Below are 13,357 nucleotides of genomic sequence, written 5' to 3'. Positions count from 1 at the left end.
TCTGATGAGAGCTTCACGTAATTTTGTCTTGGCTCGGAGGCTGGTGAGGTTGAAGAGCTTGCCGTCTGATCTAGTACGCAGGTAGATCCCCTTTGTTGCGGTGCCGAAGGCATGTTTCAGGTGCGAAGAAAATTCCAAAGAGTGTGGGAGCAAGGACACAGCCTTGTTTGATGCCACTGCAGATGTCGAAGGGCTCCGAGAAACTGCCATTGAATGGGACTGTCCCCTTCGTGTTGATGTGGAAGGATTCTATCATGCTCTGCAGTTTTGGTGGGCAGCCGATCTTTGGGAGAGACCTTGAATAGGCCATCTCTACTGACGATGTCAAACGCCTTGGTGAGGTCAATGAAACCCATATACAGGGACATCCGCTGTTCTCTGCACTTCTCCTGGAGCTGGTGAAGGGAGAAGACCATGTCTACTGGTAACCTTCCAGCTTGGAAGGTCACTGTGACTCTGGGTAGACGCGCTCTGCCAGCTTCTGCAGGCGGATCAAGATGACCCGAGCAAAGACCTTGCCGACGATGTTGAGGAGGGAGATGCCTCTGTAGTTGTTGCAGTCGCTTCTCTCGCCCTCGTTCTTGTAGAGGGTAATGATCGTGGCATCCCTCATGTCCTGCGGTACAGCTCCTTCTTGCCAGTACTGGAAGAGGACTTCATGTAAAGGAAGCAGTAAGGTAGTCTTGCAGTGCTTGATCAGGTCAGGGGGAATCCCGTGGCTGCCTGGGGCCTTGCCTGAGGCCAAGCTGTCAATGGCCTTGCTGAGCTCTTCTACCGTCGGTTCTCCATCTAACTCATCCATGGTCGGCAGGCACTCGATGGCGTCAAGGGGTGAGGAGGACCCAGTGTTCTCTCTCAAGTAGAGGTCGGAGTAGTGTTCCACCCATCTCTCCATCTGCTGCCATTTGTCTGTGATTACTTCCCCAGTGGAGGATTTGAGGGGGGGCTCTCTTGCTCTAGATGTTTTTTTTAAAGATCTGGCTTAGTCATTTAAAAACATTAATTCTTAATTGAATGGGCGGCATTATGCTTTCATTTCTCATTCATCCAAGAATTAGGGAAGTATTTGCTTTATCATTTGTACAATAAGAATAACATATGAAACAAAGAAAACATTTCAGCCATCCAATTGCATTCTCTCATGGGTCATGTTCAATTAGTTCCTTTTCTGCCCGAAGAGTGATAATCCACCACAAACAAATGCTTCTGGAACTATGGTGTGGTTTTATTTCCAAAGCATTGAGCACAATTAACCAAAATTGTTGTGAATTTGCATTTCTCCCTCTCCCTCTCCCTCTCCCTCTCCCTCTCCCTCTCCCTCTCCCTCTCCCTCTCCCTCTCCCTCTCCCTCTCCCTCTCCCTCTCCCTCTCCCTCTCCCTCTCCCTCTCCCTCTCCCTCTCCCTCTCCCTCTCCCTCTCCCTCTCCCTCTCCCTCTCCCTCTCCCTCTCTCCCTCTCTCCCTCTCCCTCTCCCTCTCTCCCCCTCCCTCCCCCTCTCTCTCCCAAGACGAATGGCATATACCAATATTCCTCTAGATTTACTTAACTCCCAGATTGCACATGTTAATACATCTCTGTTTTGATTTGGTATTTATTTGCCTGCAAAGCAAAGAGTAATGTCATTTAAATCCAAAATGAGTCAAACAAACCAGTAAGTATTGGCATAAATTGGTCTCAAGGTCCATACGGATAGTTTGAATATCAAGTGGTTCAAGAGCAAGCTGAACACCACTGCTACACAGCATTTAATGATGTATATTTTGTGTAAATTTAAGATATTAGTATTGAGATAGTTTCCTCATTTATTTGCGCCTATTGCCATTCACGAGTGCTTTATTGTCAGTTATTGTGAGTTTATCTCTTGTATTCTGTCTATAGGTACCCAAATTAGACTTCCTTATGAACTGTATTTTCTTTCTCTCTGTTCGTGACGACTTTTGGCTTTCCTGACTGAAATTATAGACAATAGACAATAGGTGCAGGAGTAGGCCATTCGGTCCTTCGAGCCAGCACCACCATTCAATGTGATCATGGCTGATCATTCTCAATCAGTACCCCGTTCCTGCCTTCTCCCCATACCCCCTGACTCCGCTATCCTTGAGCTCTATCTAGCTCTCTCTTGAATGCATTCAGAGAATTGGCCTCCACTGCCTTCTGAGGCAAAGAATTCCGCAGATTTACAACTCTGACTGAAAAAGTTTTTCCTCATCTCCGTTCTAAATGGCCTACCCCTTATTCTTAAACTGTGGCCCCTGGTTCTGGACTCCCCCAACATTGGGAACATGTTTCCTGCCTCTAACGTGTCCAACCCCTTAATAATCTTATATGTTTTGATAAGATCCCCTCTCATCCTTATAATTTCCAGTGTATACATGCCTAGTCGCTCCAGTCTTTTAACATATGACAGTCCCGCCATTCCTGGAATTAACCTAGTAAACCTACGCTGCACGCCCTCAATAGCAAGAATATCCTTCCTCAAATTTGGAGACCAAAACTGCACACAGTACTCCAGGTGCGGTCTCACTAGGGCCCTGTACAACTGCAGAAGGACCTCTTTGCTCCTATACTCAACTCCTCTTGTTATGAAGGCCAACATTCCATTGGCCTTCTTCACTGTCTGCTGTACCTGCATGCTTCCTTTCAGTGACTGATGCACTAGGACACCCAGATCTCGTTGTACGTCCCCTTTTCCTAACTTGACACAATAGACAATAGGTGCAGGAGTAGGCCATTCGGCCCTTCGAGCCAGCACCGCCATTCAATGTGATCATGGCTGATCATTCTCAATCAGTACCCCGTTCCTGCCTTCCCCCATACCCCCTGACTCCACTATCCTTAAGAGCTCTATCTAATTCTCTCTTGAATGCATTCAGAGAATTGGCCTCCACTGCCTTCTGAGGCAGAGAATTCCACAGATTCACAACTCTCTGACTGAAAACGTTTTTCCTCATCCGTTCTAAATGGCCTACCCCTTATTCTTAAATTGTGGCCATTCAGATAGTAATCTAACTGACACCATTCAGATAATAATCTGCCTTCCTATTCTTATCACCAAAGTGGATAACCTCACACTTATCCACATTAAACTGCATCTGCCATGCATCCGCCCACTCACACAACCTGTCCAAGTCACCCTGCAACCTCATAGCATCTTCCTCACAGTTCACACTGCCACCCAGCTTTGTATCATCTGCAAATTTGCTAATGGTACTTTTAATCCCTTAATCCAGGTCATTAATGTATATTGTAAATAGCTGCGGTCCCATCACCGAGCCTTGCAGTACCCCACTAGTCACTGCCTGCCATACTGAAAGGGACCCATTTATCCCCACTCTTTGCTTTCTGTCTGTCAACCAATTTTCTATCCATGTCAGTACCATACCCCCAATACCATGTGCTCTAATTTTGCCCACTAATCTCCTATGTGGGACCTTGTTGAAGGCTTTCCGAATGTCAAGGTACACTACATCCACCAGCTCTCCCCTGTCAATTTTCCTAGTTACATCCTCAAAAAATTCCAGAAGATTAGTCAAGCATGATTTCCCCTTCGTAAATCCACGCTGACTCGGAACGATCCTGTTACTGCTATCCAAATGCTCTGCTATTTCGTCTTTTATAATTGACTCCAGCATCTTCCCCACCACTGATGTCAGACTAACTGGTCTATAATTTCCCGTTTTCTCTCTCCCTCCTTTCTTAAAAAGTGGGATAACATTAGCTACCCTCCAATCCACAGGAACTGATCCTGAATCTATAGAACATTGGAAAATGATCACCAATGCGACCACGATTTCTAGAGCCACTTCCTTAGTACCCTGGGATGCAGACCACCAGGCCCTGGGGATTTATCAGCCTTCAGACCCATCAGTCTACCCAACACCATTTCCTGCCTAATGTGAATTTTCTTCAGTTCCTCCGTCACCCTAGGATCTCTGGCCACTAGACTATCTGGGAGATTGTTTGTATCTTCCTTAGTGAAGACAGATCCAAAGGACCAGTTCATAATTGATTATCACTGACGGGTGGGAGTAATTTTCTGTTACGTTATGACGTGGGCCCTAGCTCATTAAGAATTTAGTTGAATAGAATCTTAATTTATTTCACAATGACATAATAAAATAAAAGATTTTCTCAGGCTTGTCAGGATTTGAGCTAGGATCTGAAAGATGAAAACTAATATATCAATTAACGAGATCACTTTTCCTCTGCAGTCAGTATTTGCAGTACTTAAATGCCAGTCACATTCTTAACTATATATTTAGCCTGTTTTTCAGAGTTTAACAGTATATTGATAACTTAGTAGAAAATTATTCTGTGCATCTATTAAAAAAGATCGCATTTAAATACACTATAAGATAACTGACATTTCAAGTTCTTTGTCAATGTTATGTTTAGGTATTTTTGTAGTAGTCCATCTTCATGAAAATTGAAGATATGTGTGTGGAATCGTATTAGATTGTGCAACTGTGCCTCTTTAAGGTCTCTCAAATTTATGTTTTGGCTGAGTTTTTAAAATGCTTTATAAAATAACTTTTGGCACTGGCCTCCTGCATTCTGCAGTGCAAGTGCTTATCCTTTCAGGTGGAGACCCGTGCCTACTGTTCTGAGGTGCCTCAGTGACTTGTGCACTGACAAATCTCGGTGAACATGGGATGGCTTGAAGAGGAGGCTACCTACTGACGTAGGGAGCAGGAAATTCCGTTCCATTAGCATGGCACTTTAGTGGTAGTCAGTAAGTCAATCGTTCAGTGATTACCAAAGGATCTTGCTGCTCTCCATACCTCATGACCTGAAGGGGCAAGCGCGGGCAGTTGCAATAGTAGCTATCTGCTCCTAGGTCTATCATCCAACACTATGTGAACTGCAAGTGAAAGTCGTACTATTTATTTTACAGAACAGTACAGTGCGGGAGAATTTTCAAGAATTCCTGTCTCTGAAAGGCCATCTCCTGGTGCAGAAACCCTTCCCAGATATTGTGCAGTTGGGTCTTTGTCAGCCAGACTCCTCTGAAGTATATCGACAGGCAAAGCTGAAGGCTGTGGAAAAAGCCCAGAATGGAGCTGTATACTTGGAATGGATGTTAGTATTCAGAAGTGGTACCGTGTCAGAAAGTCTGAATAAATATCATTGTAATCTCACCTTTGTATTCTTCCAATGGATTTGAATTTACTATATTTGTTTGCTCCTTATTTATCTTTAACATGCATATAAGCGAACACAACTTTAATTTTATTACATTTTGTCTACAATTAACGTTAAAACATCGAGTCATTCCTCTTTAATCTATTGTAAATTATATAATAGTGTAAAACAATGTCAATGGAAATAATTCATTTTCAATTTGGTTAAGATCAGGTTAACTATTCTATTTATGAAATCCATTTGCTGAATCGGAAACACCGATTACCCTCTCTATTGATATATATAATAGTTTTGCCATGAGTTGTAATTTTGAAATCTTATCATCTGCAGATATCTCTGCAATTATTTTTAAATATACTGCAGTTTTTGACTCTGCTGTTACGATTTGGAAAAATTGTGATACAATACACTGGCACCTTTCCATTCAACAGTTGTTGTCTGGCATGTATGTTTATATAAATAGCACATTTGCTGGAGGGTGTTAAACCCAGTAACACATTGAGTGTTGATATGTCATCGGATATTGCTAGAGCTGACCTAAAGTGGTTGTAATATGTTGAACCTGACATCTGTTCTTTATCATCATCTCCCATGATTGAATTGCACGATCTCAGCCAAATTGACTTTGTAGCAAATAGTTTGAGATTACACGATGTTTTGATAGATGTGGGGGAATAGGACAGTATGTGTGGAGAATAATGCATTTTTGGTGAAAGAAATGACGCAGCAGTTGTGTCCCACACCTAGCAGGAACTACAGTCACTGATGGACCGCTTCTATCGGGCTTGCAAGGACTTTGGGCTGACCATCAGCCTGAAGAAGACGAACGTCCTGGGGCAGGATACCGAGGCACCGCCTGTCATCACCATCGACGACTACAAACTCGATGCCGTCCATCAGTTCACGTACCTCGGCTCCACCATCACCGACAACCTCTCCTTGGGCACAGAGATTGACAAGAGGATCGGGAAAGCAGCTACAACTCTCGCTCGGCTCACAACTCGAGTGTAGACCAATCCAAAGCTGACAGTGAAGACAAAGATAGCAGTCTACAACGCCTGTGTCAACAGCACACTGCTGTACGGCAGTGAGACATGGACTACATATGCCAGACTGGAGAGAAGACTCAACACCTTCCACCTTAGAAGCATCCGCCGTATCCTGGGTATATCCTGGCAAGACAGAGTGTCCAACGCCAAGATTCTGTCTCGCACTGGCCTTCCGAGTATGTACACTCTACTCAGGCAGCGCAGGCTGCGGTGGCTGGGCCATGTCCACCGCATGGAGGATGGCCGTATTCCAAAAGACATCCTCTATGGAGAGCTGACATCCGGGAGGAGAACCATCGGCCGCCCCCACCTACGTTACAAGGATGTCTGCAAGAGAGATTTGAAGGCGCTCAACATCGATGTGGAGTCCTGGGAGAGCCTTGCAGCTGACCGTACAAGGTGGAGGTAGCCTGAACCAACATCTCAAAACGGGGGAAGAGAAACTGATGAACGCAGCGGCAGACAAGCGGGCACGCAGAAGAGAGCGCAGCAACTTCAACAAACCAGAGACCACACACAAATGTGACCTTTGCGACAGGGACTGTCACTCCCGCATTGGTCTCTTCAGCCACAAGCGACGCTGCTCTAGCCGAGGTGTGGAGCAAGCAGCCAACTAGGATGCATCACCCTTGGTCAGCCATGACCGAGGGGGCCTAAGAACACGATGTTTTGATAGATATGGGGGAATAGGACAGTATGTGTGGAGAATAATGCATTTTTGGTGAAATAAACAGATATGTGAATAATTAAAAATAGATTAGCTGGTTGATTGAACAGTCCCATTGAACAAAATTAGTACAATTGCACATATGAAAGATTAGCATTGACATGACTGTCTGGACAAGTAGCTTAATCTGCATTTTCTCTGTAGATGTACATGTAACAGGGATCAGGTATTTTAGTTGATATGTTCAGCCCAGATGTGTATTACTTAAGATTGCTGTTCTACTATTCTTATTCTCTTTCTGGCTTTATACACTGTTTCAATTACATTTTGAGCACCCAGAGAACTTTATCTTTTTTCCTGGAATTTTGCAGCTTTTTGGCCTTAACATTGGACTGAATCTTCCTGGACTGGCTTACCTGGTCCCGATGCATTCGGCCAAACTTGCTGAACATCTGCGTCTTCAAGCCGAGTGGCCAGGTCTCGCCATGAGTAAACCTCAGGCAGCTGAGCTCAAAAGCCCCACAGATGGACAAATGATAAAAGGTGGATCTGGAACGGATCCTGCCTCATGTTAAAGACCTTAACCAATTTTAATAGTTTTTAAATGCCTGGTATTTAAAAATTGTTGAAATCAATGTGAATATTTTTTAAACAATGAAAATATACCAACACACCTGGAAAAAAACCCCAGAAAGAATCATTTACTGTTGAATCATGAAATTCCTAGGTCTACAATGTTTCATTTGCCAGATTTTCAAATTCCAATTTCTAAAACTCTTTCACGATTGTTTTGTCTCACCCTGGGTCTTGCTCCCATTACTCCAACCTTGGCAAACCCCATTAGCTTCTCTCCAACACAGCATTCTTCTACAAATCTGCTGTGCAGTTACTCCTGATCATCGCTGCAATCACTCTTCATCCTCAGTACTGATACCTACCCTCTGCTTTTTCAAAATGTTCACATTCTTCTCCCTCATCCCCCATCTCCATTGCTTTAGATCCAGAATTTTTATAAACTCTGGAGCACATGCTGAGTTATTCTTCGCTGGCCATTTACCCTTTTTTATATGCATCCGAACCAGCCAACTTTCATAAGCATTTATTCTCTGTTACTGAGCTGAATGTTTGTAATTTTGTAATATATAGATATAACTGGAACAATATGTTTAAGCATTATTCTTCATGGCTGTAGGTTAACAAGTATTTTCACATAATAGAAACAAGACCACCTTGCAAAATTCATCAAGCCTTGTTGTTCAGCTGCATTGTGATGCTGTTTTTCATGCCTGTTTTTCTCGTGATGGTTTGAAGATAGCTTCTTGTGGAGCAGACAAAACATTACAGGTAAATAAAGATGCGAGAACTATAAATTATGCCAGCATTGTGCTGCAAAGTATAGCAGTATATTAAATCTGTTATTATTTTGTGCTGTTTTAATCATGATCACGTTTAGTGTAATTACCATCCACATTTATAACTCTGACAGAATAGAAAAGAAAAGCAGAAAGGGAATTACGCTTCCAATTCTGCTCTTAAAAATAATCTTATTTTTTCTGTTTTGTTGGATCACTCTGCATACATTACTAGTACCACCAAACTAACAAACTCACTGATGATTTAGCATTGACCGAGTTTTAAAAAAGATTTTTTTTTTGCCTTCATGAAGAGGTAGCAGAATAAAAGGCAACCCATCACAGCTGCATTGCTGAGAACAGACAGTACAGCAGACAAAATGCATGGAGTAACTCAGTGGGTCAGGCTCTGGAGAAAAGGAATAGGTAAGAAAAGGAAAATAAAATCCTTTCCTCCAGAGATGCTGCCTGATCCACTGGGTTACTCCAGCATTTTGTGTCTACAGTGAGATCAGTACAGTACTTCACATTTCCACAGGAGTACTCAAAAGCTACGACTAGTTCAGGGAGCGTTAATCCTTTCAGTCAGATATTGGTAATTTTAAATTCAAAACTATTCTTGGAACGATTTGAAACTGCCTTCTACAAGTTGTTCAAAGAATATTTTAAATATCATTTGGGCGATGAATACTCAAGTTCTTAAAACAAGTACTGGGAAGTGAACCTTTTATTTCAAAACTTTTCAAACTTTTTTATTTACAGATTTTCAAAAGTGAGACAGGCGAGAAACTTTTGGAGATTAATGCACATGATGATGAAGTGCTGTGCTGTGCATTTTCACCAGATGACAAATTTGTTGTCACATGTTCATCAGATACAAAAGTTAAGGTAGGAGGTATTGGCAGAACCGGGTGATGTGTTTTCTCTGTTACATCTTCAATTAGTAATGCCAATAAGATTGGCACATATTAATCTTAATTCCGTTATTTTCTCTACTTAATAGCTAATGAAAGTTCTTTCTCTGTAGATCTGGAATTCCATAACTGGGCAGCTGATTCACACATACCGTGAACATGAAGAACAAGTCAATTGTTGTCAGTTTTCACATTCACAGCATAACGTGATGTTAGTAACATGCTCCAATGATACTCTTGTAAAAGTAAGTCTTTGCTGAATTTGGTGTTTTTTACATAGAAGACACATAAATACTTTAAATACCTGTGCTGTTGATAGCATTACTCATGCTAAGCCAAATGATACTGATTTGTAGTAATAGTACTTTGACATGGAATGCACAAACATTGCCCTATTGTAATATGTTGTTTCATGTTGTTCTGTGAACCACTTGCTCAACAATCAACTGATTTGCAACCAAACAATGAATCGGTTGGGCCAGAGGATCATTTCTCTTGCATTTTTTTACGGGCCTAAAGGTGTCACAAAGGTAGGCGCATTGGCAAAAGTTGTCAGAAGGCAGAATTAGGGCAGAAGTTAGATATCTTTCCTTTCTTTTCTGATGTTTATCTGCAACCAGAGTGAGTCACTCCTTTCCTGACATATCTGACATGTAGAGGCTGCTGTCTCCAATTTTGCAATGTCTGTGCTCCAGGAGTTCATCTTGGGAGCTTCTCAATTGGCTTCTCTATTTCCTTTATCCATTGGTCAGTTGGGTGTACAGCGGTTGTTGTGGGCAACCAGACATTAGGGACTCCATCTCAGTAGATGCTGGATAATCTTAAAACCTTAGTACAGGTGTCAGAGGTTATGGGGAGAAGGCAGGAGAATGGGGTTAGGAGGGAGATAGATCAGCCATGATTGAATGGCAGAGTAGACTTGACGGGCTGAATGGCCGAATTCTGCTCCTATCACATGATCTTATGGTAATCAGTGGCATAACACAGTAGTTGTCGGGCTCTGTGATCACACTGACATCAATGCACACTATCCTTCCAGTTCCTATTGAGGATCTTCTGAAGAAGTTAACATTCCAGGTTTTTCAGGTATGTTCTTTCGGTCACCCAAGCCTTGCAGCCATCAGGGAGAATCCTTGTAAACTAAAAGTCAGATGTACAGTATGTGTAGTTATTGAATGCTTGGCGTGAGGCACTGCTAAAGGCAAGGTTGGTGCAACAGAATATCAACGTCAATAGTGCCCTGGGTGAGTGATGGTAGCAAGAATAGACCAAGTGATCTATACTTTCCAATTCTTGTTTTTTAGGATGTGATGATTGACATGGAACAGGCCGACCATGGATTTCTGTTTTGCTGATGTTCAGTATTAGCCATGGGCTTTTATAAGCTTCTGAGCAGTAGTTATGTGTTGCTTGTAGGTCATCCTTGTGCTACAACAGTATAATCATTTACAACCTGGTGTTCTATTATTATTGCCAAGATTACTTTAGTTCTAGCATAGAGATGAAAATTGTTGCTCTTGAATGCTTTTGCCCTATGACAGATGGTCTTGCATTAATGTTTTCATAGCTAGAGAAAATGTTGGGTACCAAAACACGATCTGGTACCTGTTCAGGTTACAAATGACTGAGGTTAATTTACTGTCCAAGATGGAGAGTCATCTTGGAGGAATTTTACAGCAGTGGTAAATCCATATGGATAGCCAGAATCTGATATCTTCGTGAGGATCTGTAGAGATCAGGTGCTTTGGTCAAATAAGTGAAGGCCCTGTACAACTTCATCTGTGTTAGAAATGCTTCCAGGATCAGCTTGGCTGTGCAAATCTTGTTGTGATGCTTCTCAAAACCACAGTGTGACTTGGAGTGCATCCTCTTTTTTAAAAAAAACCCGTTATTTTACTCAAAAATATATACAGAACAAAAACTGTGCAAATACATTCTTAGTCTTTTGTCTATGCATCAAATATCATAGTGTTCTACTCAATGGTGTTAGGACCTGTCTTTACACATAACACCCTTGCCACTTGTGGCCCCCTGTGGTGATGTCCCTTCCCTTCTCAGCGGGATAGCCCCATCCGACTCAGCTCCTCAATGTTCAGCAGCGGAAGGACCCAGAATATACCAAATGACATCCCCTTGGGATATCACTTTTCAAAAAATAATCAGAGATTTACATTTGGATCTATCCATTCTAAACTCGTTTTGACTAGCTGTTTTTATGTTGTCATCAACCTTGACTTAAGTTTGCCCTGAGGTATTCCATTATTATAGTTGCTGTTGACATTAAACAGACAAGATGGATATTCAAATTGAAATGGAGTAATAGAAAGACATAAAAGCCAGCAGTGCTTTTGTTTGAATTAATAGATCAAGAGAGAGGCATTAAGAAGTACAATGCCTTTGATTGATAGGGCAATACCTTTGGTAAATCATGCTCAAAAGAGTATTTTAGTAGCATACATTTAAATTACTTCGTTCATTGTCGCTTCAGCTTTTCATGGAGTTTATTTCAGCAGGGTCCTGCCACATTCAGCCCTTGTGATCAGATGGTCTGCAGTTGGTTATTTAAGTTAATTTTTGGATGGGAGATGGTGGGTTGTATATTCACATGTAATGCAAGCATATGACTTGTAGTTGTAGCTGTTACCATGCAGTCTTTGCTATTCAAAGTAGATTGTGTTTCCAACGCATTGTACATTTTTCAAGTTATTAAATTTAATTTTGGATTGAGAAGTTTGCCATTTGAGTCATCGTAGTGTGCTACATTACATTTATTTTCTGCAATTGTATTCTGCAGTTGTAAAGCTGTCATGAAATTTACCTCGAGTCATGTGCAAGCCTGACCATTTTATTTCAACAAGGAAAAATGATTGAGGGTAAAATGGATGTCAATTTCGGCATTGTTCCAAGATTGAGGGATGTACTGCCATGTACGAATGAGACCTATATATACTTTTTTTTCATGTTCAATCCCATCACTGGTAATTCTGTTCTGTATTTTGTAGACATGGGACCTGAAAGGAAGCAACTGTAAGAACACTCTATTTGGCCACACGGAACCTGTTAACCATTGCAGGTTTTCTCCTGATGACCAGTATGTAGCCAGCTGCTCCAATGATGGGACAGTGAAGGTATATGAAACATTAGCTCTGTTTTTCTTCTCGCCTCTGCAGACTGTTTTGCAGTTTTTGTTTATTTTCATTCAATTCCCCGGTTCATTTCACTGGGGGGTGCTGCAGGAAAATGTTATTTAATGATTTTCTTCTTTACCAGCTCATTCTTGGCTGGTAAATCAACGATATCACAAAGCTGCTCACTATTCTCTACATCCTGCAGTGAAAAATAATCTCTAACATGTTCTGGTACTGCAGACAATACTCTTAAACCACTCTCCCTTCTATGCTGCACATTTATGGCAGGAAGGTACTGCCCAAATACCATCTGCATGTTCCCTGCCCAATGCAGGTGTTGGACTCATGGCAAGCTGTTGGTCGGGATGGAGACTCTGGAAGGGTTCTGAAATTGTGTGTCAATCAACTGCTGTAGTTGAACAGGGCCTTGGTGAGAACTTATCTGGAGTTTTGTGTTCAGTTTTGCCCAGGGATGAAATCAACAAATGTCTTAACATTGATGAAATCAACAATCAACAAATCAACAAATCAACAGGGACATCACTGACTACAAGAGCAGCCCTACCAGCCCCCACAGTGATGCCACACTGGCCAACGAGCTTAATACCTTCTTTGCCCGCTTAGAAACTGGCAACACCACCATGAGTGGAATAACCCCGGCCATGGCGGAGGGACAGGTCTTAACATTGAGCACACAGGATGTACAGCGTGCTCTGCGAAGGGTCAACCCACGCAAGGAAGGCTGCAGGCCCGGATGGAGTTCAAGGAAGGGTACTTGGGGACAGTGCTGAACAGCTGGCTGAGGTATTCACCAGGATCTTTAACCTGTCTTTATCTCTGGCAACGGTCTCCAAGTGCCTAAAGTCAGCTACCATAGTGCCCGTGCCGAAAAAAACAAAAATCACCAATCTGAACGATAACCGTCCGGTTGCCCTAACACCAATAATCATGAAGTGCTTTGATAGGCTGGTCCTCTCACACATCAAATCCAGCATCCCTGCCTCACTGGACGCATCAATTCGCATACAGGGCAAACAGATCCACAGAGGACGCCATCTCTCTGGCTCCTCACACTGTCCTGACTCACCTGGAGAGACAGGGCACAT

General features: G+C 42.4%; 1 protein-coding gene across 8 annotated transcripts in view; it reads left to right on the top strand.

The window, feature by feature from the left end:
* apaf1 (apoptotic peptidase activating factor 1) overlaps positions 1-13,357 on the top strand; it is a 158,878-nt gene that overhangs the window by 50,589 nt on the left and 94,932 nt on the right. For all 8 annotated transcript variants that reach the window (XM_078419849.1, XM_078419847.1, XM_078419848.1 and 5 more), the window contains 5 exons: positions 4,894-5,078; positions 8,075-8,201; positions 8,972-9,097; positions 9,237-9,368; positions 12,126-12,251. In XM_078419849.1, the coding sequence (XP_078275975.1) occupies positions 4,894-5,078; positions 8,075-8,201; positions 8,972-9,097; positions 9,237-9,368; positions 12,126-12,251 (696 nt within the window). The remainder of the gene's footprint in view (positions 1-4,893; positions 5,079-8,074; positions 8,202-8,971; positions 9,098-9,236; positions 9,369-12,125; positions 12,252-13,357) is intronic.

This window comes from Rhinoraja longicauda, chromosome 23, assembly GCF_053455715.1.
Source record: "Rhinoraja longicauda isolate Sanriku21f chromosome 23, sRhiLon1.1, whole genome shotgun sequence".
Lineage (NCBI taxonomy): Eukaryota > Metazoa > Chordata > Chondrichthyes > Rajiformes > Arhynchobatidae > Rhinoraja > Rhinoraja longicauda.
This window is presented reverse-complemented; position numbering and strand designations above follow the sequence as displayed.